We start from the raw sequence: 26805 nt of genomic DNA, 5'->3' as shown, positions 1-26805 counted from the left end.
CAACAAATGGGCCAAGGACCTGAACAGACACTTTTCAGAAGAGGATACACATCAATCAACAAATATATGAAAAAATGTTCATCATCAATAGCAATTATAGATAAGCAAATCAAAACTACTCTAAGATATAATCTCACTCCAGTCCAATAATAGCTATTATGAAGACAAACAACAATAAGTGTTGGCCAGGATGTGGGGAAAAAGATACACTCATACATTGCTGGTGAGACTAAAAATTGGTGCACCCAATATGGAAAGCAGTATGGAGATTCCTTGGAAATCTGGAAATGGAACCACCATTTGACCCAGTTATCCCTCTCCTTGGACTATCCCCAAAGTACTTAAAAACAGCATACTACATGAAAACAGCCACATCAATGTTTAAGCAGCACAGTTCACAATAGCTAAACTGTGGAGCCAACCTAGATGCCCTTCAGTAGATAAATGGATAAAAAAGTGGCATATATACACAATGGAATTTTTCTCAGCAATAAAAGAGAATAAAATTATGGCATTTGCAGGTAAATGGATGGCGTTGGAGAAGATAATGCTAAGTGAAGTTAGCCAATCCCAAAAAACAAATGCTGAATGTTTTTTCTGATATAAAGAGACTGACACATACTGGGGTAGGGAGGGAGAGCAGGGAGGGAATAGATGAATTCTAGATAGGGAAGAGGGGTGGGAAGGAAAGGGAAGGGCAGGGGATTAGCAAGGATGGTGAATGTGATAGACATCATTATCCAAAGTACATGTATGAAGATAAGAATTGGTGTCAACATACTTTATATACAACCAGAGATATGAAAAACTGTGCTATGTACATGTAATAAGAATTGTAATGCATTCCTCTGTCATTTTTTAATTAATAAAAAAAGAAAGTGGAAAAAAAAGAAAAATCCTCTGGGTGCATTTCACAATTGTGACTCTTCTCACCCTGTCAGAGTTTCTGAGGGGATTTTTTTGGTTCTTAACTGTGAGAATCTTGTAGGATTTCTAAAAGTAAAACCATCTACATACAATGTGGGGACATAATTTCAAGCAAATATTGATCAGAAGAGATAAAGAAGGCCACAGCATCTTGGTAAAGGAAAAAAATCCAACAAAAAGATATTATTATGAATATTTAATCCCCAAATGTCAATGCACAAATTACATGAAACAAAAACTCAGATAGATCCCAATAATAATGGGTGTTATGTGTTAGATATTAGATTTCCCCTAAAGCTTATGTGTGAGACAATGCAAGAAGGATTAGAGGTGAAATGATTGGGTTATGAGAGTCTTAACTTAATCAGTAGATTAACTGGGTGGTAACTGCAGGCAGGTAGGGTGTGACTGGAGAGGTAGGTCACTGGGCATGGTCCTTTGGGGTATATGTTTTGTCCCTGGAAAGTGGAGTTCATCCTCTCTCTCTCTCTCTCTCTCTCTCTCTCTCTCTCTCTCTCTCTCTCTCTCTCTCTCTCTCTTGGTGTAAATGTACTGGGCTGCTTTTGTCTACCACAGCATTCCACCATGATGTTCTGCCTCACCTTGGGTGCAGAGCAATGGAGCCCATTGTCTATGGACTGAGACATCTGAAACTGTGAGTGTCAAATAAAATTTTCTACCTTTAAGTTTGTTCTTGTCATGTCTTTTGGTCATCGTGGTGAAAAAGCTAACTGAAACACTGGATGATTTCAACAGAAACTTATCACCAACAGACAGGTCATCGAAGCATAAAATGAATAAAGATATTCCCAACCTAAGTAGTACTATAAATCAAATAGATCTTATAGACATTATCAAAATATTTCACCCTCAAAATTTGAATTTATCTTCTCAGCATGGAAAGGTTCTCATGGAACCTTTTCCAAAATAGGCCATATTCTATATCACAATATAAGTATAAGCAAATACAAAAAAATCAGTATAATCTTGTGCATCCTATTGGATCATTATGGAAAGAAATTAGAAATCAACAGCAAGAAAAATAATAGAAAACATATAAACACATGAAGATTGTACAATGTTCTTTTAAATGAAGAACATATCAAAGAAGAAATTAAGAAATTCTTAAAAACAAATGAGAACAGAGATGCAATATATCAAAATCTCTTGGACAGTATGAGAGTAGTTCTAAGAGAAAAAATTATAGCATTGAGTGCCTATATTAAAAAATAGAGAGATTCCAAATAAATAAACTTATACTCCATTTCAAGGCCTTGGGGGTGGGGAGAACTAATCCCCAAATCAGTAGAAGACAGGAAATAATAAAGATTAGAGCAGAAATTAATAAAATGGAGAATAAAAGAACAATATACATGATTAATTCAATGAAGAGTTGGTAAAGATAAATATTGGCAAACTCTTAGCCAAACTAACCAATACAAAAGAGACACAAGACCAGATAAACAAAATTGGAAATGAAAAAGGAAATACCACCACAGACATTTCTGAAATACAGAAGATCAATAGAAACTAATTTGAAAATTTATACTCCAATAAATTAGAAAATCAATCAAACATTGAAAAATTTCTAGACATATGTAAACTAGCCAAATTAGACCAGGATAATAGAGAAAACCTAAACAGAACAATATCAAACAATAAAATTGAAACAACAATTAAAATCCTACCAACAGGGGCTGGAGTTGTGGCTCAGTGGTAGAGCACTCACCTAGCATGTGTGAGGGCCTGGGTTTGATCCTCAGCACCACATAAAAATAAATAAATAAAATAAAGGTATTGTGCCCAATTACTATATATATATATATATATATATATATATATATATATATATATATATATATATATTTTTTTTTTTTAAAGCCTACCATCAAAGAAAAAAACCTGGGACCAGATGAATTCTCAGTGAGTTCTATTAGAACTTTAAAGAAGTACTAATAGCAATCTTTCTTAAATTATTTCATGAAACTGAGAGAAAGGGGAATACTCCCAAATGCATTCCATGAAGCCAGGAAACCCTAATACCAAAATCGGATAAAGACACATTAAGAAAAGAAAATAACAGACCAATATCCCTGCTGAACATAGTGAAAAATCCTTAGTATTAGCAAACCAAATTTAAAAACACATCAAGAAGATAAAACACCACAAGCAAGTGGGCTTCATCCTAGGGATGCAAGATTGGTTCAACATATGCAAATTAATAAATATAATGTACTATTTAAATAGAATTAAGAACAAGAATTATATGATCATATCAATAGGTGCATAAAAAGCCTTTGATCAAATACAGTACAAATTCATGTAAAACACTGGAGAAATTAGGAATAGAAGGAACTTAATCTCATTATAAAGGCTATATATGGTAAGCCCAAAGATGATATTACATGGAATGCAGAAAAACTGAAGCCATTTCCTTTAAAATCAGGAAAAAGACCAGAATCTCCACTCTCACCACTTCTATTCAATGTAGTTCTTGAAACTCTGGCCAGAGCAATCAGGCAAAAGAAGGAAATCAAAAGAACATAAATAGGAAAAGAAGTCAAATTATCTCTACTTGCTGATGACATAATCTTAAATCTAGAAAACCCAAGAAATTCTTCCAGAAGACTTCTAGATTGATAAATCAATTGGGAAAAGTACAAGATACAAAATCCACATTCACAAATAAACAGCTTTCCTATACTCCCACCGTGATTCTGCTGAGAAAAGAAGCCAGGAAAATCAGACTTTTACAATAAGCTCAAACAAAACAAAAAAACAAAAACACACAGAAAGAAAATATCTAGGAATTAGTCTAACCAAGGTGGTGAAAGATCTCTACATTGAAAATTGTAAAATACTGAAGAAAGAAATTGAAGACCCTAGAATATGGAAAGACCTGCCATATTCCCAGATGGGGAGAATTTATGTTTTCAAAATGGCCACACTAACAAAACAATATATAAATTCCAATGCAATCCCCATCAAAATACAAGGACATTCTTCAAAGAACTAGAAAAAATAGCCCTTAAGTTCATTTGGAAGAACAAGAGACCCAGAATAGACAAAGAAATTCTAAACAAAAAGAATGATTCAGGATGCAGCACAATACCTGATCTCAAATTATACTACAGAGATATAGTAACAAAAACAGCACAGTATTGGCATCAGAAAAGATGACCAATGGAAAAGAAAAGAAGACACAGAGACAAATCCATACAACTACAGCCATCCTGTATTTGACAAAGGTGCCAAAAATATATCTTGGAGAAAAGACAACATTTTTAACAAATGGTGTTGGGATAACCGATAACTATATATAGAAAAATGAATCTAGACTCTTATTACTCACCCTGCACAAAACCCAAATTGAAATGGATCAAAGACTTGGGAATTAGACCAGAAGAGTTACATACACTAGAAGAAAACATAGCATCAACACCCCATTGTAAAACTGCTGGTGCCTACTTTCTTAACAAGACTCCCAAACCACAAGAAATAAAATAAAAAATCAATAAGTGGGATGCCATCAAACTAAAAAGTTTCTGCACATCAAAGGAAATGATTAAGAGTGTGAAGAGAGAGCCTACAGAATGGGAGAAAATCTTGGCTATCTCCTCCTGGATAGAGTATTAATAACCAGAATATATAAAGAACTCACAAAACAGAACACACACACACACAGGCACATAAAATCAATAAATATGCAAAATAACTCAAGAGAAACTTCTCAAAAGAAGAAACACAAGTGGCCAACAAATATATATGTAAAAAAATATTCAACAGCTCTAGAAATTAGGGAAATGCAAATCAAAAGTACATTCAGATTTTATCTTACTCTGGTCAGAATGGCAATGATAAAGAATACATGCAATAAAAAATGCTGGCAAGGATGTGAAGGAAAAGGCCATTGTTGGTGGGACTGCAGACTAGTACAACCACTCTGGAACACTCTGGAAAACAATATGGAGATTCCTCAAAAAATTAGGAATGGGGCCACCATATGACCCTGATCTCCCACTCCTTGGTATTTATCCAAAGAAGTGAAATCAGCATACTATGGTGATACAGCCACCTCAATGTTTATAGCAGCAAAATTCGCAATAACCAAATGATGAAATTAGCCCAGATGCCCACCAATAGATGAATGGATCAAGAAAATGTGGTACATATATACAATGGAGATACTCAGCCATAAAGATTTTAGAATAATGGCATCTGCTGGTAAATGGGTGGAAATGAAGAATACCATACTAGGTGAAATAAGACTCAGAAAAGCAAGGGTAAAATATTTTCTCTCATTTGTGGAAGCTAGAGAAAAATAAGGGAAAAAAGGTAGTGTGTGGGGGGGATTGAATATCATAAACATATAGGGAAGATCAATGGAGTAGAAGGTGGCGATCAAGAGGGAGGAAGGGAGGATGGGAAAGGGGAGGAAATACAGAATAAATTTTACAAAAAATCATGTTATATGCATATATAAATGTACCAAAGGAATGTTCATCCTTTCTGTATATGTAGAAAGTACCAATCAAAAATAAATAAATAAAGGAGCGAATGGAAGATGGGTAGAGTAGAGAAAGAATAGGAAGAAGGAGGAGGGAGAGAAAGTAGGAGAAATGGGGATAGAAATCAAATTCCTTTCATGTATGATTTTGCCACAATGAACCCAACTTCTATGTATAACTATAATGCTCTAATAAAAATAATAAATAAATAAAGTGTGGGGACACTGCTAAGGCTGCAGCCCCAGAAGCTTCTGGTACTTCACCTAACCCACACTCAGCCTCCAGTACTTCATCAAGACTAGGATTTGAGGGTCCTTACCAGTTTATACCTCCAGTGCCTTGCTCCCCAGTGAGCAAATGTTGGCCATGACTCTCTAGAATTCAGGGTGACAGTTTTCCCTGCAGCCTTAATTCTCTAATGGACCCAGGAGAGTCTTTAAATTTTGATTTGCTCAGCTTTCTCTTGTTATAAGGACAGAAGTGATGACTCAAAGCTGTTTACATGTTGGAGACAGAATCAGAAATTTGACAATGACTTTTTCTTTATTTGCTGTGACACCAGTTTTAGAGGGCTATTCTTCTATGCCACAAAATCAGGCAGCTCTGATTTCAAATGTGATTCACATCTCGGCACTTCCCATCTACCTGTTTAACCCGAGAACTCCCCTTTCAGTAATTAAATACACTTTCTTCGTGGGTCATTATGATGTGATTTATGACATGTGTGTAATTGTCAGAATTACTGTGGGTAATTAAAATCTGCAGTGAGTGCTGCCAGAGGCTTCAGTCCCTCTCAGTGTCATCATTAAAAATCAGAAGCTGACCAAATTATAAATAGACTGGTTTGCACAAGTTCCTGGCCAAACCTAATTATGAAACTTATCCTTATTCTATCAGAACTCACTCCATTAGTCATGCAAATTCTGAAAAATGATTAAGTTATTTTATGTGCTAGAATTGTGAAATTAATAATAAAGAGGTGGATAGCAGTAATTAGACATTACTATGGGACTTTATGATGTCAGGTCACTCTGGGTCCAACTTGCATCTCTTCCTGACCCCACACCTTACACACCACACACAAACACACACACACACACACACACACACACACTCATATACATACCCTGACCTTTAATGTAAAAAGAATGGCTTGATTGTTTTAGTGAATTTGGGATACATTTTCAAATAGAAACCAAAACAAGGAGGAGGAGAATTTATAAATTCTGCTTGAGGAATTATCTTGGAACTGGTCAGAAAAACATATTTGGTAATGATTATCAACAGCAGAATCCTTTGCCTCCAGAAAAGTCAAAGTACCACCAGGGGAAACCAGTTGCGCTGAGGTTGTCTTAGGATATGGTGTTGGAACAGATGCAAGTGGTAACTTCAGGCTCCAAGGTGCTTTCGATACTCCTGTCTCATCTTTTCTCTGATGTAACAGACAGGGGATTTAGCCTAGGGGGAGTATGTGGCTGCCAGTTAATAAGAGAGCCAGGTTTCAACCTTGGGGCCATGCTTCTCTTCTCAGAGGTGTGCTAGGACACAGAATGACGGGGACTTTGTTGAGCATCATCTTTCTCAACACTGGTCTGGGTAAGGAAAAAACAGTAAGGTAGGTTCACATTAAGTGCCCTGAGGACAGAGAAGGTAATTCACTGGTTGCTTAGTTTGGTGAATCATAGCCACACATGAGATTTAAGAGAACTGCTATATGGAAAAAAAATCAGGATGCTTATTCAAAAGAGGCTAAACCAGGCACAGTGGAATATTCCTGTAATCCCAGTGGCTGGGGGCTGAGGCAGGAGGATTGCAAATTCAAAGCCAGCATCAGCAACTTAGGACAACTCAACAAAACCTCAGCAACTTAACAAAACCCTGTCTCGAAATTTAAATAAAATTAAAAGGACTGGGGATGTGGGGATATGGCTCAGTGGTTAAGGGCTCTTGGGGACCATCTCTGGTATAAAAAAAAGAGGCTAAAACCTTGGATGACTCAATGAATATATCTCTGGGGAAGCAAAAGTGAATGCTAGTTAAGGGATAGGGAAAGAAGAAAAGAAGGGAGGGAACAGAGGAAGGAGGGATGGAAGGAGAGAGGGAGAAAGAAAAGACATGCATGTTTTATAGATAGATGTAACATTTGAGAGTTAATCATTTTCTGTGTTGGTTAGCTTATAGGGCTCAGCATCGCCAAGTTGGTTGAGTTGGGGTTAGTGCAAATGTTCCCTTGGAGGGACAATGGGGGAACCAAAGCAACAGCAATAATAAGAGGTAATTCTCATTGGAGTTCAGAAATTTCAGCTCTGCAAACACAACTGATCAACCACCTTTATCAACTAATCAGCTCTCTGAAATTCATTCTTTATACTCCTTCCTTGGGATAAGGACAGAAAATTGTCTATGCTACTTGACAGTAGGTCTCAAATGAAAGGCACCCACCCCCAAGTGTCCTTCATGTTTCAGGTGTGACTGATGGACATCAACAGTCACATGGGCTTATCCAGATGGTTCTCTCAATAGGGTGACAAATAGACAAATCAGATGGAAGATCCTCTTGGAGATGAAATAAAAGAGGAAGCAATTCAAGAGGGGCAAAGGAATCAGAGGTGTGGTAGGGAAGAATGGGTCTGCTTTGGTGGAGAGAGCTGCTGAAGCTCACATGGTCATATGCAAATCACTCCTTAATTGGAACACTTTTCAGAGATGCTGGAGAAAGGGCTCAATGTTTAAGGATCTGAGGATGAGCAGATAAGTATCAGAGATTGAAAATGCAGAGCTTGATAGGAGAGAAGGCATGGATCTGCTTGCAGCATGACTATCCAACCACCCATTGTTGACAAATACAGGGATCATTGAACTTTCAGTGTGCACACTGTGTGTGTGTGTGTGTGTGTGTGTATGTGTGTTGGGTGGTCTGACTCTTCACAGCAACATTATGAGGTAAGCAGAAGCAAATAATTCTCATGCACCTTTTATGATAATGAGCGATTGAGTGACCCATTTAGGATCCCAAGATGATGAGCAATGCATTGGATTTCCTGGCATCCAAAATTCGTATTTATCAATTGTTCCTCTCTGATGAGCTGGTAAGGTGTACCACTGCTAAGGGGCATGCGGTAGTAGGCAGTGAAGGTAAATGAGGAGAATTCTCCCTGCCGCTTTGAAAAGTTGGCTGGCGTTTTAGTGGGTTACTTCTCTCTCCTCTATTGCCAAATCTCAGGACCCTGCAGAAGGGCTTGTGAGACAATTAGGCCGCTGCCCAGCCCCACCATCAGAGGACAGCTTGGGGCACCAAGGGTATACTGCTCTTCAGCGAGGAAGCATAAGGCCTTGGAGGTCTCTCTCTGTTCCTGCTTCCTCCACAAGAAGCTGAGGGGCCCCTTTTACAGATTCCAAGAGCTCTGAGAAATCATCCTTTGTGTCCCACCCCAACAAAGAGTCTTGCATATTTGTCACTGATTCAAAGAATACTGAATCCTTTCTGTCTTCCCTCTTGTTTTCTTGCTTTTTTTTAAAAAAAAAAATAATTTCTCAGCTTTTTGGAAATATGATACATTCATCCCCAAATGTGGAGGTGTCTCAGCAAGAGGCACTCAGAGAAAATGAATTCAAAAACCACATTTGTTGGCTCTCTAGAGCCAAATACAGCCACCTCATCTCTTGCTTGAAACCCAAACAGGGTGACTGCCAGTCAGGGATTCCAACCAGCTGGTGAAATTGGCCTAAACAATCTGACAAAAGGGATCCCTTTCCTCAACAGCAGCTTCCCCACCTCTTTCTCTCTCCTTTTTTTTGCTTGAGAACACACAGTTTTGCACTTGTCCTTCATACCAATAACTGGAGGGTGGGAATTATTCAGAAGGATCATGTTCAACACCCCATCTGTTCATTTCTGACAGCAATATATAATGTAAAGCTATAAAAACTTGAAAAATAATGCAACATAAAAAGGGATTGACTCAGCTCCAAGAGGCCATAAATGGTAACAAATACCACTGGATGATTTATTTCATGCTGCAATCTTTACAGTAAGTCATCTTTCAGACATTTCCTTGTGACAGGTTTTAATAATATTAATGCCCAGAGCAATCCAAATCATCGCCAATAGACGTATTTATCAAGCTGCCAATCCGAGTAAATGAAATTCTATAAGCAATAATGTAACATGTTTAAAGGAAGCTAATAAAACAAGTCAGCAGAGAAATATTACTTCAAAGTATTCTCTCTCTAATCCAGTCCTGCATGTTATACAGCCAAAATGCAAATATTTCCATACTTGATTTATTGCTCCAAAAATACCAATGACCTTTTCCCAAGCTTCTGTATATTCACTCTCACACATTCATAAAGCCTACAGCGCATCCTGCCAGAGTCGCTGAACACTGAAGTGTTTAGCATTTACTGTTGTGTTTGTCTTGCTTTTATACAGGTACTTGATTGGTGGCTGCATTGAATAACATCTAAGTTTCCAAGCCTTATTAAAATGTAACAAATATCCCAGCCATAAACCAATCTTTACTGTGCCCACTCTAGGTGGGCCTTCCAGAGGACCTGTGAGAGTGACTTGAGTGAAATCCTGATGATTTACTGGTTTCCAGGTGAATTTCATCTGTGGAAAAGCCAATTTGCATTTCCCTTCAATCAGGCTTGCTTTGGTTTGTATTATGTTTTTTTTTTTCCCCTTCTTGAAGATCATGGCTTCCCCGTTGTTGAAGCATTTATCACATCAAAAAGATCTGCCTCCTGCAGGAAGCCTTCCTTGTTAATTTCACTGATTTTCTGATCTCTAGCACAATCCCTAACCCAGCCCTCAGCACAATTTTCTTATTAATGAATCCATGAAAACATAATGTACATCCAAGGCACTCACCAAACACTAGATGGAAATACTGCATTAATACAATTAAATTGCTGACCATTTTTCTTGCATTTTAGACATGTGCCTCTTGAGATCCAATTTACTGCTTAATGGACACCTCCTGTATTCACTACACCACTGTGTGTACTCTATGATGTTTACACCTATGTGTATATCCTAATTGACATGCTAATATTTAAAAGTACTTATATCATCTGACTATGGTTCTTATGTTTATTTGAAGTAAATCCTTTGGGTTGTTTACCAAGCTTGAGATGGGCTGCTTTCCCCACCCAATGGAAGACTCTGCTTTTGGGGATCAGGCAAGTCAGGGAAATCTGAACTATTGAGTCACTCACTCACTGAAAAACCAGGTCATTGGGAACTGGTCCTCTAGCGTGAGCTTATACGTGACTTCAGATATGACTTTACGCTTGCTCAGCCATCTTCTACCAAACAGAGGTAAAAGAAAGCCTTGGTTTAGATGTGAATCTAAGACTACTGCATACAGGACCCTGTGGCAGAGTGAGGCTGAGATGGCGGATACCTGGTTCAGATCAATTTCCTCCTGGATCCAGTCTAACTTGAAGACCAGCATCACCTTTTCCCCCATGGATATTCTGACTTATAATTCTTTGTTAGAAATTTTCTTGTCTTTATTTTAGAAGATTTTAAATACTAAATTTGTTACAAAAGACCACACAAGAGACGATAATTTTGTTGGAAAGGAGCTGGTTCCTCATAATGAAAAGCTGGATAATTTTTTGGATGTCACTAAAATATAAAGTCTTTTGCATCCTGGTTTTCTGGAGTTTCTAGAGTTACTTTTTTGGGAGTGGGCCAGTGCTGGGGATTGAACCCATGGAGCTGCATTCCATGTTCTTTTTGTTTTTAATTTTGAGACAGGGTCTTGCTAAGTTGCTGAGGCTGGCTTTGATCTTAGGATCCTCCTGCCTCAGCCTCCCAAGTTGCTAAGATTACTGGCATGCCCCACCATGCCTGGTTTAAAGTTGCATTTTAGAATAGGTTTGTAATGTAGCAAGAATTTACTAGGCAAAGATTGGAAGGGAAATGTTTTCTGGGTATGAAATAAGCCTAAGGCAGGAAAAGAAGAATACTGCTTATGTGGAGAAGTGAGAGGATAATGTGTAGTTAGGGTTTAAAAAAAATTCTGTGAGAGGTAGGAGCCATATTTTTTTATAGGGCATTATTAAGGATCTTGATCTCATTTCTAAGGGCACTGAAAAAAATATTAAAAGAAAGTGACACTGTCAAATTTTTATTTTTGACACATCACTCAAACTGTGATATAGGAATGGATAAGAAGACATGAGGGAAGGCCAGGTCAAGAGGCTATTTCTGGAAAGAAACAGCGAAAGAAGAGACACCATCTAGAAGAGGAGATGGTCGCTTGGATTGGGATTAGAACTGAAGATGGGAATAGTCAAGCGATTGAAGAGATTCTTAGAGGTAAGAGATTCTCAGGGGCAGAACAGAGGAGGCATAAGGACTGAAGTTAGGAGCAGTCTTCTTTCACAGCTTCCTCACTTGATTCTTTGATCAGACTCCCAGTCCAGGGGTTAGTAGTTCACAGACCTGGCTGGCTTCACTATTTTTTTTTTACTGTTTTTTTCTTACCCCCCCTTTTTTTGCATACCTTAGTGTGTGTTTCTGAGTGCAGTTAATAGAGGTAGGCAAAATAAAAATCAGGTACTTGGAACAGTTCTAATTTTATTATTTTTCCCTTAATTTGGTACAGGGAAGTTGTTCTTCAGTCAGGTTGCTCTTTCTACTTCCCCAGTTCTTCATTCCTTCCTCACTTTATTTCTAATTCACTGGACCCTGCCCCCCCCCCCATATCAAGCTTTGTGTACTGCAATGCACAGTGGGAAACAAGAAAGCCAAGGATTGTATGAGGTTAGGTGTAAATGAGAGCTTGACCATGGAATGGTGGCGCATGCCTGTAATCCCCACAGCTCCGGAGGCTGAGGCAGGAGGATTTCAAGTTCAAAGCATCCTCAGAAAAAGGGAGGCACTAAGCAACTCAGTGAGACCCTCTAAATAAAATACAAAAAAAAGGACTGGGAATATGGCTCAGTGGTTGAATACTCCTGAGTTCAATCCCCAGTACCACCCCCTGACCCAAATAGAGCTTGAAGAAAGCTGTTGTCTCCTGAAGTTTTCATCTCCATACCTCTATGCACACCCTCCTGCTTGGGAGCTAGAGTTGGGTTCTTCACTACCTTTCTATTATTTCTTGACTTACAAAAAGACCAAGGCAAGATCCTTGGCTCCAACAGTAAAACGAGGGAGAGGACAGGTGGACCAAGGGAAGGGAGGAAGAGAACTTGAGGCAGTGCCCACAGACCTGGTGGTGGAGAGGAGAGTATCTGGTGAAAGAGCACTTCACTAGGAATGGCTTTCCTTTACCCTGCCCATCTCCCCAAGAAAAACAAGGATTCTAGATGGGAAGAAAGACCCTCAAAACACCTTGGGAAGAGGGACATAATCAGGGTTGACAGAGGTGAGTCTGCTCACTGACTATAAATTCATTTTTTTTCTGTGTTCTTTTTCCTAGTCCTAAATAACCCTACAGATTTTGGGCTTTCTAAAATAGATCTTTGACTTTGAAAAACAGGTGAATGTAAAAGTCAACCAGGATTGTTCCTTTCTGTTTTTTAATATGTTCACCCAAATCCTTATAGATTGGTTGTAAAACTTTGCAGATAGAATCTGCCTAGAGGGGGTTCAGAACCTTACACTGCTAGGTTCATTGATTTTTATTTATTTACTTTTGCCTACCTCAGACCTTGTCCTGAGAGGGTTTAATGAATGTAAGATGGAAATCAATGACTATGGGTGAGATCTAGCTTGCTATGGGCAAGGAGATGCTAACTCTTCCTGGAAGACCATTCCCAGGTGAGCAGAGGTGGAGCTGGCCCTGCCAAACCTTCCCAGTTGCCTTTTACCTCAGCCTCTGAAAACTGGCCTCCAATTCTGGTCCATAAAGGGTTTCTCAAAGGAGTAAAATGAAATTCAAGCGAGAGATAGATAACAATATACCCTGGCAGCTGATTACCTAGGTTGTGGGAAAAAGCTGAAACGAGGGATATTTAGGAAGATCCCAGAATATTCCAGATTTACACCCAAACAGTGTAAGATGCAGGCACCAGATTTGCCTGATAGTAAAATCAAACAGAATGTTTCAGTTGAAGCAAATCGAGCTAATCTGTATGAAAATTTATGCTTTGTGAAATATTATTTTATGAGCTAGAATTTTTTTCTTTTTCTTTCTTTTTTTTTTTTTTTTGGCAGTACTGGGGATTGAACCTAAGGCCTTGCATTTTTCTAAGGCTACACCCTCAACCCACAAATTAGAAATTTTAAAGAGCTCTTAATACAATGCAAAATAAGGCATTAATTACAATGACGGCATTTCATAAATAAATAAATAATAGGCATTCATATGTTGGCAGCTCATTCATATTGTTTTCAGTGACAAGGCCATACAGCTCTATAATATGACACTACTTTGAATTAATGTCTGAAATTTGGCCACTCCCTGTTTTTGTCTTTAATAGAATTTCCTGTATATAGGTATATCTGTAAACTATGCATGTAGTGGTGTGGGTAGAGAATAAATGTATAAAGCAAATTGCATGTTTGTATGTATGTATATGATTTACTTTGCTGACTGATTTTTATATGGTGCCACCAAAATCTTTCCCCAGGAGTAATTTATCTGATATATATATCTGCAATTCTAAAAAAGGGGTATGAGAAATTTCCTTCATTATTTAAACCAAACATGTTAGGAGAAGTTTGAGACATAAAAGGGCAGCTTCACTCCCATTATAAACTGCTTTATGATTTATTTTTAACTAGCTCTTCCCTCACTGGTAACTTAAACTCTGATGAGATATAATAGTACCTGAATTCATTAGGGGGAAATCCAAAAGAAGACAACAGCAACCTGGCTGGGTGAAAGATGGAACTGGGATCAGAACCAACTGAAGCCTCAGAAAGCGGGGCTGAATGTTGCCAGAAACCCAGGATCATCTGTTGGGACAGTGCAGCCATCAGGGTCCAAAGGGGACCCATGGAGAAACCTGCATCTATAGACACATAGATGTCCCATCACCCTGTACTATCCTTGTCTGAAGGTCAAGTTGTGCTCCAACTAAGATTCCGGGAGCAGAGAGAACCCCAGGTTTTAAAACGAAAATGAGGATTACTTCTTATCCTTACCTAAGGATGGCCCCCACAGAATTCCATATGATAATCTCCTCTTTTAGACTATAATACAGAACAGCATTTAGCACAAAAAAACATTTGATTTCTGTATGTGTTAAGGAATATGACTATTGCTTAAAGAGAGACAGGCTTGTAAATAAAAAAGAATGGTGACTACCATTCCCGGCTTTTCCTGGGGCTTTGAGGAGAACAAAGTAGGTTTCCAGGGAGCAGGTTATTTAGTTTACTTCTTAGCACCATCTTCAGCAATATTTCAGAGTGAAATAAGTAAAATATCTGTTCCTTTTCATTTGGCAACAGCAGAGATCTCAGGGAAAAATAAATAAATAAGAAATATGTAATCCCCATGGTGTAATCCCAGGGTATGAAAACTCACTTCTCTTAAATACCTCCCTCTGGCACAATTGACTTTTCATGTGCATTTTAATAATGATATTTCAGCAGGTTGCATGAGTCTTTTTTTTCTGTTGTTGTAAATTATGGTTTGGAAAAAAAAGTGTTATAAATCTAATTACATTTTCACTTATATTAGCAAGTCAGCACAATCTTCCAGCATGTTTACCAAGCAACTCCAATATTTACAGCTGACCTAATTGGTTGTGGGATAGAAGCAAGGAACAATATTTTATTGTCCTGATACTGCACATATGCTCAAGATATTTGCGAAGTTGTGAATCCACCCATCGACCCTGAAGTCTTGTCTGCCTTCTATTTGCAAACCAGCTATGGTATGGGCTAGGGGACAGGGAGGGCAAAAGGAATGGAAGAAGAGTTTGTGAAAGGTGTATTTTTTTAACACTCTCTTGGTAAGAAGGATTTTTCCCAAGTACTTGGGGACCGTTATCGACACAAAACACTTATTATTGGTAAGTGTATAAAGAAGAGTTCTAAATTATTGCATGAGAGCCAATGATATATTAGGTAAACACCTGTCATATTTGATGCTGAGTTGAAAAAAACAGTTATGGTCCTGTCCTTGACTTTTATTATCAACGTCATCGTGGTGTTTAGGAACCAAACATAACCCTAACATAAGATGAGAATTCTTAATTTCTCATGTCTGCAGAGAAAACGCTAAGGGAAACAAATCATTCCTAGCAGGCCAAGATCATATTGTCTCTTCACCGAACTGGAACTGAGCCTACTTCTCTTGCTCCTACAGGTGAGCTGTGCTGCAGCTTTGTCAGCCCTCTGATTTAAACTGAAATGACATCTATCTCTAAGTTGTCTTTCTTATTCAAACCATTGGTGTTAGCCTAAATGGAGACTTTTAATACAATTGGAGCAGAAAGCTGCTTGAAGGTGGCTTCCCAAGATCATGGGTTCTGTAATTTTTTGGTCAATTTCATCTTCCGGGTAGAGATAATTGCTCACACCTATTGTGTGCTTACTCTATGTTAGGAGGCTCTCTAAATGTCTTAGACTTACCCCCTCACCACTGTTGGGAGACTAATCTGATTTGTTTTACAGATGAGGGATCTGAGCCACAGGACACTCAGTGACTTGCTCATGGTCACACAATGTGGAAACCACAGAGCTGAAATCTGACCCTGGATGATTCACGTTTAGAACCCCCACAATAGCCATAGAACTTGGTGTCTTTCTCTTATATCACTCTTTCTGAAAACTGAAAGCATATACCATGTCACACAATAGATTTCAAGGTGTTGTTTTATAAGTGCAAATTTATATATTTATAATATATGTATTTACAATTTACAGAATATATATTTATATATATTTACAGAATATATTTATATATTTATAAATATATATAAATATATGTATTTAGTATGTGTGTGTGTGTGTGTGTGTATATATATATATATATATATATATATATATATATATATATATATATAATATTAGACTTCAGAGCACACATATACCCCTACTAGCAATAGCATCAATAAAGTGAGGGAAACATCTTTAGAGTTTTGGAATGTCAAAACTGGGAGAATAAGTGTTGTTGGGATTTCTGGAGAAGGTGCCTCTGGAAAATGAGATGCTGGCTATGCAGTATTAATTAGATAAACATGAATTTCTAGAACATTACTTAAAATGCTACAGTGATTGGGAGTCTTTGGTGGAACTTGGTAGTTCCCCATTTCCCCTTCCTCACCACTCTGTGAGGGGCCACACCCTGTCTTATATGCTTACCTCAGGTCCCTGTTCAGGCGCCAGCTGCATGTGCTCTCTCTCATCCAGCGAGGAGGTCCATGGAACAGGGTAGAGGACAGTGTGGCTGAAGAGTTGCTAATCAAGACCTCCGGAGACCCAGCTGGAAGTAGGTCTAATTTTATTTTACAGTTACCATGTATGTATACTCAGGCAGTAGCTAAGCAGATTACAGGAAGCCACCAATGTAATTTCTGCTAACTGTCCTTGCAGCAACCAATCAAGGAGTGGGCCATGGAGCAAGCACAGGGATTGCAACACACGGCCTCACACCCAGGGCTGTACCTACAGGGTAAAATGTTCTGCCACTCACACGCCTAGCATGAGGGGCTGGCTGCCACTCAGACTCCCTTAACGTATGCCATGTATGCAGTACTCTGTGCACTTGTCCCCACAAGTGATGGCATACTCAGTAAGCATACATGAAAGACAGAACCAATGAATGCTTTTGATTTAGCTGTATGACACTCAAATATAAAAGCCTGTGCTTATCCAGAGGGAAAGTGGTTTTAAAAGTTTAATATGGAAAAGGGGAGGATTAAGTAACTGCTCAGGTAATCTCATAGGATCCATTTCTATAAAAAGCTCAAATTAATGGGAAAAGAAGAGCTATGTGTGATGAGACTTATATCCAATCTTCTGCCCTTGGATGGACCCTGGAAGTTGGTCCTCAGTAGTTCAGACATCATTGAGGCTACTTACTGATGGTTATTTTCTTACCTAGGTCATCTGGAGCACAGAATTTCAGAAAGTGTACAGAACTGAGAGTGAAAAGGGAGAAAATACTCAACTTTCTTTTCTGAGAGAATAGTGTGTGATACTGTGGTGGCAAGGGCATGAGAGTGAGAAGATGTGGGGACAGATGCCTTAGGAGTCATGCCTGGCAAAAATTAGGTTAGGTTAGACATGCATGTGGCAGAAGAGAAACAAAGGATTTCTCCCACTGGGAGGAATTTTTCTGCATATTTGTGGCCAGTAAACTAATAATAACAAGCTTTTGACCTGGCAGAGGCTATCCTAGTACTCTTTTGGGATGGGCTACCATTTTCTCAGAAATTAAAGACAGCCATGTCTTCAGTGCAGGGAGTATACAAGGAAGGGACTGGAGTTTTCATGGAAGAGAATATTCTGGAGGAGAACAGCAAGCCATAGGCAGACTTGGATATGGTATAGCAACTGCACCAGTGGGAGCTATAGCACTGCAGATCTTCACTGAATGGACCCATTGATGTGATCCACTGAGTTTACGGACTGTGTATGTGGAAGTAGACAGTGGGTGAAACCTTGAGAGGTCTGTAATCACGTGGCCCTTCCCACAAAAAAACTGATTGCAAAATCATGAGAATCTAAGAGCCAGAGAAATAATGGCAAAGTGGAATGGGGAATGCCACCAAAAATCAACCCAACAGGAACCATTTTTCACTTGCTATAGTTTCACAAAGTATTAGATGCTATATAAGAAATTTGTCTGTCTTATTTTGCACAATCCTCACAACATTTCAATTATTCAGGCTTTAATATTATCTCCACTGCACAGAATAGTAAAATGAAGCTTAAAGACTAGAGAGGATGTCTTCCCTAGGAGCTCTGCTTGAACTTGTATTCCTGGACCATTTGACCTTGAAAGAACTGAGGCTGGGTTAGGCATTAGAAAAAAGAGAAAGAAATATCATGTGTGTTCTGTGCTCTGTCTAAAAGGACATGGAGAGCATGAAAATGAAGTTGACATTACAAATATTATTTCATTTGTAGGTGTCACTAAGACCTTGTGTGAGGGGAAGTCATATAAGAAGGTGTTCAGATTTCAATATGGTCTTTAAGAATTGATTTATGCAGACACAAAGGGAGGAGTTCTAGAAAAAGACTGATAACGTTCAAAGAAGACAAACCTTTCTATTAAAAATGGTTTCATCACCTGACCTAGGTCTATCATATGCTGCTTAGAAATTTCCATGAGCAATGGAATGGAGGAGTCTGGTTGGGTCCAAGTGTGGTTATGGGTTATCAGTCCATGACAACACAATATGGACTTAGTTGTATCTAAATCTTTTCTATTATCTAACTACAAGAATTTTTAATGAAGAAGTGAGTTTTGATTGAGAAGAGGAAGAAAATAGTAAATAATTGATGAAGAATTAAAATGGGCTGAAATAAGTTTGCCCAAAGTTGGGTGACAATAGTTAAAAAAAAGAAAAAAAATAGAAGCTAGAGCAAAGGGATCCAGAGGTGCCTGTGATGCATTTTCATTCATCATAAAATTTTGTATAGATCTTACTTTATTCCCTAAAAAGGAAAATCCTTATCTTCTGTCTCCTATCATGCAATCCCTAGATTTAGGGACACAGACCTCAACTGAATAGAGCTACTGTTTATTTATTCATTCATCAATAAATATATATTTAACTACCATCTATTAAATGGTCTTCTGTGTGCTTGTCTGAAAGCCTAATAGCTATTTATAACATTGCTTATTCTATGGGAAAAGAAAGGCACCACATACACAATGAGAAATTGGACTATAACTTGTATTTAAGTTAGAGCTATTAAGAAGACAGTACTTTCCGGACTTACTGGAAAGCTCAATGGTGGCCTGAAGATTAAAACTCTGAGTATCAAGTCCATCGTCAGCTGGTTTTGGTATGTGAATGCAATACTCAAAAATGGATCACAAATAGCATATACACATATTTCACATTTTTACTTCAAGAATGCCTGCTTGTCTCTATTAAGCCAGCTAGTCTATTTTACCACTCATTGTTGTTACCAAGGACATATGCTTGCCAATTTGCTAGGGGGAATTATCCTTGACCTGCAAATTAAACAAACACAACCAAAACAAACAAGCAAACAAACCAAACAAAAACTCTATCCTATAATATGAAGTGGGAGCAAGATTGTCCATTCACCCATGAACACTGCACTTGAATCCCCTGAGCTAACCAACTCTACTGATGAAACATCACAGAAATTCACTCTCAAGAGGAACCTATCTATTGAAGTGTATACAGTCATCCTCCCATACCCATGGGAGAAACATTCAGACCTGCAGTGGATACCAGAAACCACAGATAGCACTGGAACTTACTTATGTGATATTTTTTCCTATATATACGTATCTATGATAAAGTTTAATTTATAAATTACATACAGTAAAAGACTAACAACAATATCAAAGTAGAACAGTTACAGCAACATATTGTAACAAGAGTTAGTTAAAATTATGAATTGTCCATTTCTAGAATTTCTCATTAAATATTTTTAGATCATGGTTGACTGTGGTTAATTAAAACCATGGGAAGTAAAGTCATGGGAAGCAAAACCATGGATAAGGGGAACTACTATACTACTATTGTAAGAGATTCAAGAATGTGTCATTAATTAGCTTTTTTAAGCTCTATAGTTCATATGAACATATCTTACTTTTGAACTAAGAAATGTAAGTGAAAATAAGATTTAAAGATCATTGGACCTCTGGATCCTCTCTGGGTGCTTTCAAAGCATATTCAGGAATTTCCAACCAGACATAGATGGATGAGGGATCAGATCTACAGATGAACCAGGCCATCTGCACTGATTCCACTCCTAGATGTCTGCATTAGACCATGGCCTGGTTTACTGTAGACAATAGAGGAATTAAAGACAATGAGAAAAATACCAGTAAGTTAAATTAGTTTGTTTTCACAGCTGCATTAAAGAATTATGAGAAAATCCAGTGAAATCGAATGGCTAAAATTACACTGAAGGATTTTCTATAGCTCTTGATTATCCATGGCTAGCCAACCTTTTATTATCATGGAAAGGAATACATGAAAGCACAAACATGATTGGAGCATTTGTGTGTTGTTACATATGTTGTCTTCATAGCCTCAAAACAACTTTCAAATTTGAATCATGTTTTTGTAACAACTTTGCATTAACATAAACATAATGTACACAGACATACACACGCATGCACAATACCAATAGCCAAGAATGTGTTCTTGAGGGATTTGAGATGTTATTTCTCATGACACTCTTGTCAGGCTGGCTAGCTGGTACATGGGAAGTGCCACATTTCCCCCATGTCTTGTCTGGGTTGCACTGTTCACAGAGCTGAAGTTCCCACTATGTCCCACCTTTACAAATTCCACCTCCCATAAGAATATTTTTGGAAAAAAAAAATCTATCCAGCATTGACCTCTTCCTCTGACCTTCTGCCAGAACCATCAATGTGATACTTGAAGAAATATTGCTTTATTTGGTCTCTGATTTATTTTATATGAATTTATCTTGTTTATCCAACAAGCTTGCATGAAAGTCAAAACATGATTTCTTTATCTATGAAACCATCAGGCACAATGCCTACTTGGCAGTTGCAGTACTCAATAAATACCTATTTACCAACTATTTTCAAAGGAGAAAAATATGCAACTCCCAATGTAGTCTGTAACTATTTGGTTGTTGGAATTAGTGAGGCTAATTCTCAATTACTGAAATTCCTTAGCAGCTTCCCTTCAACTAATTCTTAAAACTTTTACCACAGATGAATGCAGCTAGTTATAAAAAAAATTCTGGAATAGAACTAGTTAGAAGGGGCAGAAATAGTTAGCCCAGGATTTTTAATTTCCTCTTAGAAAGTGTACCTAAGAATTGGAGAAACCTAAGGAGTCTCAGACTTGATGCCTGTCCCACTTGGGGGAATGGTACAGTAAAAGCTATGATAACTAGGCCCACTAGTCCAGAATCTTCTAACAGAAGTGTGAATCTTCATGTATTAAAAGAAAGAGGTAAATTAAACCAAAAACAAGATTAAGCAATGGATTTATTTCAAAATCTATAGTCTTAGAAGACTCTACATTTATGACCTACTCAGCCCAATTTCATACACTTTCCTGTATACAAAAATGGATTATTGCAATAATAATGAATATTTAATGAACAATCAGTAACAGCCAAAAATCAAAGTGTTTTTGCTGCTGCTGTTGTTGCCCTTTGGCTATCATTTCCCTGCCTCCCCCCATATCTCAAACTCTGGCAATTGCTTTTCTTCCCTGTACTTCTGGGTTCCATTTTAGATTCCACATATAAGTGAGATCATATATTATTTGTCCTTCTGGGTCTGGTCTCTTTCACTTAGCATAATGCCTTCCAGATGCATCCATTTTGTTGCAAAGGGCAGGATGTCCTTCCTTTTAAAGAGTCAATAGTATTCCATTGCATGTGTGTAAACACACACGTTTTCCTTATCCTTTTACTTTTTCACAGACACTTAGGTGGATTCACATCTTGGCTAATTTGAATAATGCTGCAATAGCTTGGGAATGCAGAAACCTCTTTGAGATACCCACTTCATTTCTTTTGAATAAATACTCAAAAGTGGGACTGTTGGATCATATGTTCCTATTTTTAATTTTTGAAGAATTTTCTTACTGTTTTGCATAATGACTATACTAGGAAAGTACTTTAAATACTTAACATCATATAATTATTTCAAAACTTCTGCAAAAGTATTCATTACTTTATATAATTTCAAAGCATAACTAGTTATGCTGCACTGATAATATTTACCTTTAGACCATCACAATTCTTAATCATTAAAGCTCTGCATAGTATATTACAACTACTAAACACAGATGTTAGCAACATGTTACAGAGTTTTGTTTTCACTGAAATTTGGAGTGATAAAATTTTGGACTGATCCTTTATTTAAATAAAGTCAGCTAACTAAATCAACCTTCACCTACAACCTTGATTTTTGGTGAGTAGAAGTTTTAATGCACTGAAGAGCTATAAGGAAAAAAAAGCAGGAGATGAAGGATTTTTATTACCCTATTTTGCAAATGCACATCTTAGGTAATCTCAATACCAATTTATTAGAAATTGGGAATGGATTAATAATAGAAAAGCCATTTAGAAATAGCTAAAATTTGACCACAACCTTTAATTCTAGGGTACCTGAAAGGTGGTCTGAAAAAAAAATGTGTACATAGCTTTTGTTCTTATAGGCAAGATGGAGGAGATGTATTTACTTAATGATATGGGGAAGTAGAGATAAATTTATTTTAGTGAGAAACAATTCCATTGGTCTGTATTAGGAACTGATAAAACAAGTAGTGTGGTTTAAATCAAGCTTTTGTTGCTTAGTGATTTACAAAATAACAGAGGGTCCCAGGGTTCTCTGAGGCACTTACGTGGTTGCCAGACTTGAAAAGCTAATTGAGCTTCTGTGCTGTCTTGGAAAAGAATCTGATGCCACTGTGCCACAGAATGACTTCTTGACGCTTTTCATTACCATTATTGCTGTCCCTGCAATAACATAGCAATCTTAGTGTGAGCTGGCATAATACCTTTTATAAGAGATTTTGGGATCATTCCCATTGGCTGAGACATTTACAGGTTCTTGACTAGAGAGAGGTTGGGAATGCTTAGCTATAGACTACTTCTAAAAGGATGAATTATAGCAAATTCTTGGATTCCGTTCTTTAGAATTAGAGTGTGAGCATTTCAAATCCCTGTGTCGTGTAAAAATAAACACTATTGAGTTACTTCCACACATTGCTAACCTGTCACCCTTCCCATCTCACCCAAGGGAGCAGCATTTAAGAAACCTTCCTGCCACAGACAAGGTCTGGAGACACCTTAGAACTCCAAGAAAGCTTCACTGTACAAGTTCCATCTCCTTTCTATAAATACTGGTCATGTTGCAATTCATTCTCCTTGAATATCACCAGGTTATAATTTATCTTTCCTTCAAGCTACCTTCATGATTAATTTTGACTTTTGAAAACTCTGGATCTTACAGGGGATGTGTATCAAAACCTTTGGGGATTTTCAAATCTTGAAATAACACAAAAACAAATAATTTTCTCTGCTGCCAAATGGGGATAATACCATTACTTTGGAGAGTGATTATGTGGATATATGTAAGAAATTTTGAAATTAGTAGATTAAAAATAGGAAGCTTCTTTAAGGTAGAAACAAAATGACATGAACCATTATTTCTTCCTGCATTCACAGGCTGGAACACAATCTTGTCATTTCTCCTCCTGAAATCCTGATTCAACCCAGGGAATTTTTTTCCCAACATTCTGAGTTAGGAAGTCAGTGTCGGTCCATAAGAATGGGCACTTGGCATGGTGATTTAAAAAATATTACATTCTAAACAATGTTTCGGATGTTTCTTATCCACTCTTTAAATCCCCTACATCACCTGCTTGCCTGAATCTGGTTGCTGGATGATCAGAGGCAAGAGATTGTTGGAGCAGAAATTACCAAGAGGAGGGAGATTCAAGGTACATCCATCACTACTATTTCCCTTCCCCTGACCGTTCAAATGGAGAAAAGAAACATCATTGTTTCCTTCCACCTCAACCTAGGCATCTGTTCATTTCTGATCTTAGGCTAGTCTGAATGGGCAGCACACATGGCACAAGCCTTTAAAGTCACACATCACCTCATTTTGAACAATGACACTCAGAAACACCTCAGTATCCCTCCCCATCTTTTTGATGTAGTTCTTTCGGAACTAATTCATTTAAAAAATAACTGAGTCAAAACACATTTCTGAAAGAAAGACATCCTTCAAATAAATTTGTCGGCTTAAGTCAGCCATAATTGTATCACACTGATGTGATACAAGAAGCAGATTTGGAATGATGTTGTTCCTACCTATAATCCCCAGAAGCCTTCTCTTGCCTCTCTATGGAGGCTGGACCAGGTTTTCAGGTTGACTGATGTTTCATAATTTGGCAGGTACCTTCTGCCCTAAAGGAATGGCTTAGAAAGTGGATATCTGAATTAAATCTGAGAGGACACTAGCTGTGTTGCTAACCCATAGTCTTTAAGGGCCAGCAGTTTAGTAGATAAAAGCTACTGGAATGTAAAATACAACATGTCCAAACTGGCTTAAGAACAATAGAACTTTTGAAAAGTCACTGCTTTTCTCAAAGCCTAACTCTCTAGCCAACAACATTTACCAGCTATTAAAGAAATGGGAGGAGGGGCAGGAGGGGAGGATAGGTGGGCAAGACAAGCGCTTGTGTCCGTCTTTCAAAATTTTTGCTAAAGCTTTTGAATCTTTGCTTGTGTCATTCTTAATAAATATCTTCTGAAAACATTAATTTTTATAATTTTGGAATCTTTCATAATTATGGGAATATTGGAAATATGTACATATATGTGGGATGGGTTGGGAGGAGCAGATATGCCAGGATTAGTGAAGTTTCTGTCTAGGTGTTCACTGTCTGAAGGTCAAGAATGTACTGTCCCCAATGAGCTCTTTTGATTTCTTTTCAACTGAAAATTTTATCTTTCTATTGACCTTCAAAAGGAAGTCTGAAGGTGGTTTTCTCTGCAAGGATGATAAAAAGGGTACATAAAGAAGTTGCAAAAGACTATCATTGTCCTTGCTTCACTTCCAATGATGCTGCTAATACTTGGGGAGAGAGGAGTAAACAAGAAACAGAAAGATGAAATCCCTTCCTCTAGGTGGTAGGAAAGCCACTGAAGTGTCTCTGATTTCATTCTGAGACATTTGATCATTTGATTAATTTATATCTTTTTCTACCTATAGCTGAAAGTGTGCAAGTAATCATTTTCTTATAATTTAGACCAGAAAAATTGAAATGAATTTTTGCTTTACACTAGGTAGACTGCTAATATTATGCCAACATTTATTGTAACTTTCCTATGGATAACCTAAGGAGAATTCTAGATATAGCTTTAGACACACAAAATGCCATATATCTGAGTCCTATGAAGGATATAAAAAAATCAAAGTCCCTCTGCACTTGGCCAACTTTCTGAGAATCGTTTTTGTTTTAAGAAATGACTTTTTAAAAAGCAACAAGAATTTACATGATAGGGTCGCATGTTAAGACATACCTCCTATATGGTTTCCATATGGAAAGAAAAATATCTACTTCTTTCTGTTTCACTCAGGAAATTTAATCAGTTCAAATGAGTGAAAACAATGTCTATATTATTTAGATAATCCCGAATCTGTTTCAATTTACTAAATAGCTAAATTGCTGGAATTATTTACAAAATTTGGTACTTTGCCAATCACCATGACACGCCTTCAAAATGACATCACACATTCTGGATAAGAACCATTATTCTTCAGAGTTGAAGAAGCTGCAATGCAACAGAATGTGACAAAAAGCAGGGGTGACAATTATCTACCTCTTCTATATTTACAATCACCATCAGGACTTCATGAAAATTATTATAGATATATGTATTATGGCTAAAAAAAGGCATGGATTGGCACAAAAACAGAACCATAGACCTGAGCCATGTGGAGATAGTGCTAAGGACTAGAATAAATAGGAGGGCCATAGTCAGTGGTGGCTTTGGGAGATTACTTGCAACTGTCATAAACACAGGAGTACTAATACTTGTGTACAGTCTTTGTGGACTTGCTACCAAATTACTTTCCTATGAATTGGAAATCAGTCGAAATGTGGTGCCTGAACTCCACTTTAGAGAAGAAAAAAAATCATGTGAGGACACCTCATCTGTGTCTTACCTAAAGCCACTGGGAGATGGGGACTCTGACTGCACTTCATTGGTAGTCCAAACTGGAGAGATGAGCCTGGAGACTCATTAGGGCACTTATATATTTTACACTTCTGGGTTTGGAATTCTCCTGTCTAGGGGACATTGACTGGGGTGATACTTTTCTAAAATGTATATGTTATTAGTCTTGTATGTTTATGAAAAAAGAGAACCCAGGTCAAAGGGGAAGAAACTGTAGTGGGATAAATCCATAAATTTATCCAACAGACTTTGGACCATCTACTCAAACTATTTCTTATCACTTTATTTTTTCTATGTCTAACTTTTTTCATATCTGTTTCCAATTTTCATTGTATAATTCTGCTATCCTTTAGGTATAACTCCATCACAACAGAATATCACCATTTTATTTTACTTAAAACTTGTTTATCAGAACTGGAAATTAAACCCAGGACTTCCTGTGTGCTAAGTAGGTGCTCTATCTCAGAGCTACCCCTACAATCCTAATATTAACCTTTTAATAAGAACTCTAAAACAGATTACAGTTCACAAAGGAATTGAACATACATTTCCTGAGAA

The 26805-nt window shown here is 37.6% G+C and overlaps 1 protein-coding gene across 1 annotated transcript in view; it reads right to left on the bottom strand.

The window, feature by feature from the left end:
- KCNU1 (potassium calcium-activated channel subfamily U member 1) overlaps positions 1-26805 on the bottom strand; it is a gene marked incomplete at its 5' end in the record, with an annotated part of 157746 nt that overhangs the window by 42495 nt on the left and 88446 nt on the right. Inside the window, one exon of the mRNA XM_081269492.1 lies at positions 22899-23013. Coding sequence (XP_081125618.1) covers positions 22899-23013 — 115 coding nt within the window. The remainder of the gene's footprint in view (positions 1-22898; positions 23014-26805) is intronic.

This window comes from Spermophilus citellus (assembly GCF_964194105.1).
Source record: "Spermophilus citellus genome assembly, chromosome: 16".
Taxonomy (NCBI): Eukaryota; Metazoa; Chordata; class Mammalia; order Rodentia; family Sciuridae; genus Spermophilus; species Spermophilus citellus.
Note: the sequence above shows the minus strand (reverse complement) of the source record. Positions and strands in the feature narration are given on the sequence as shown.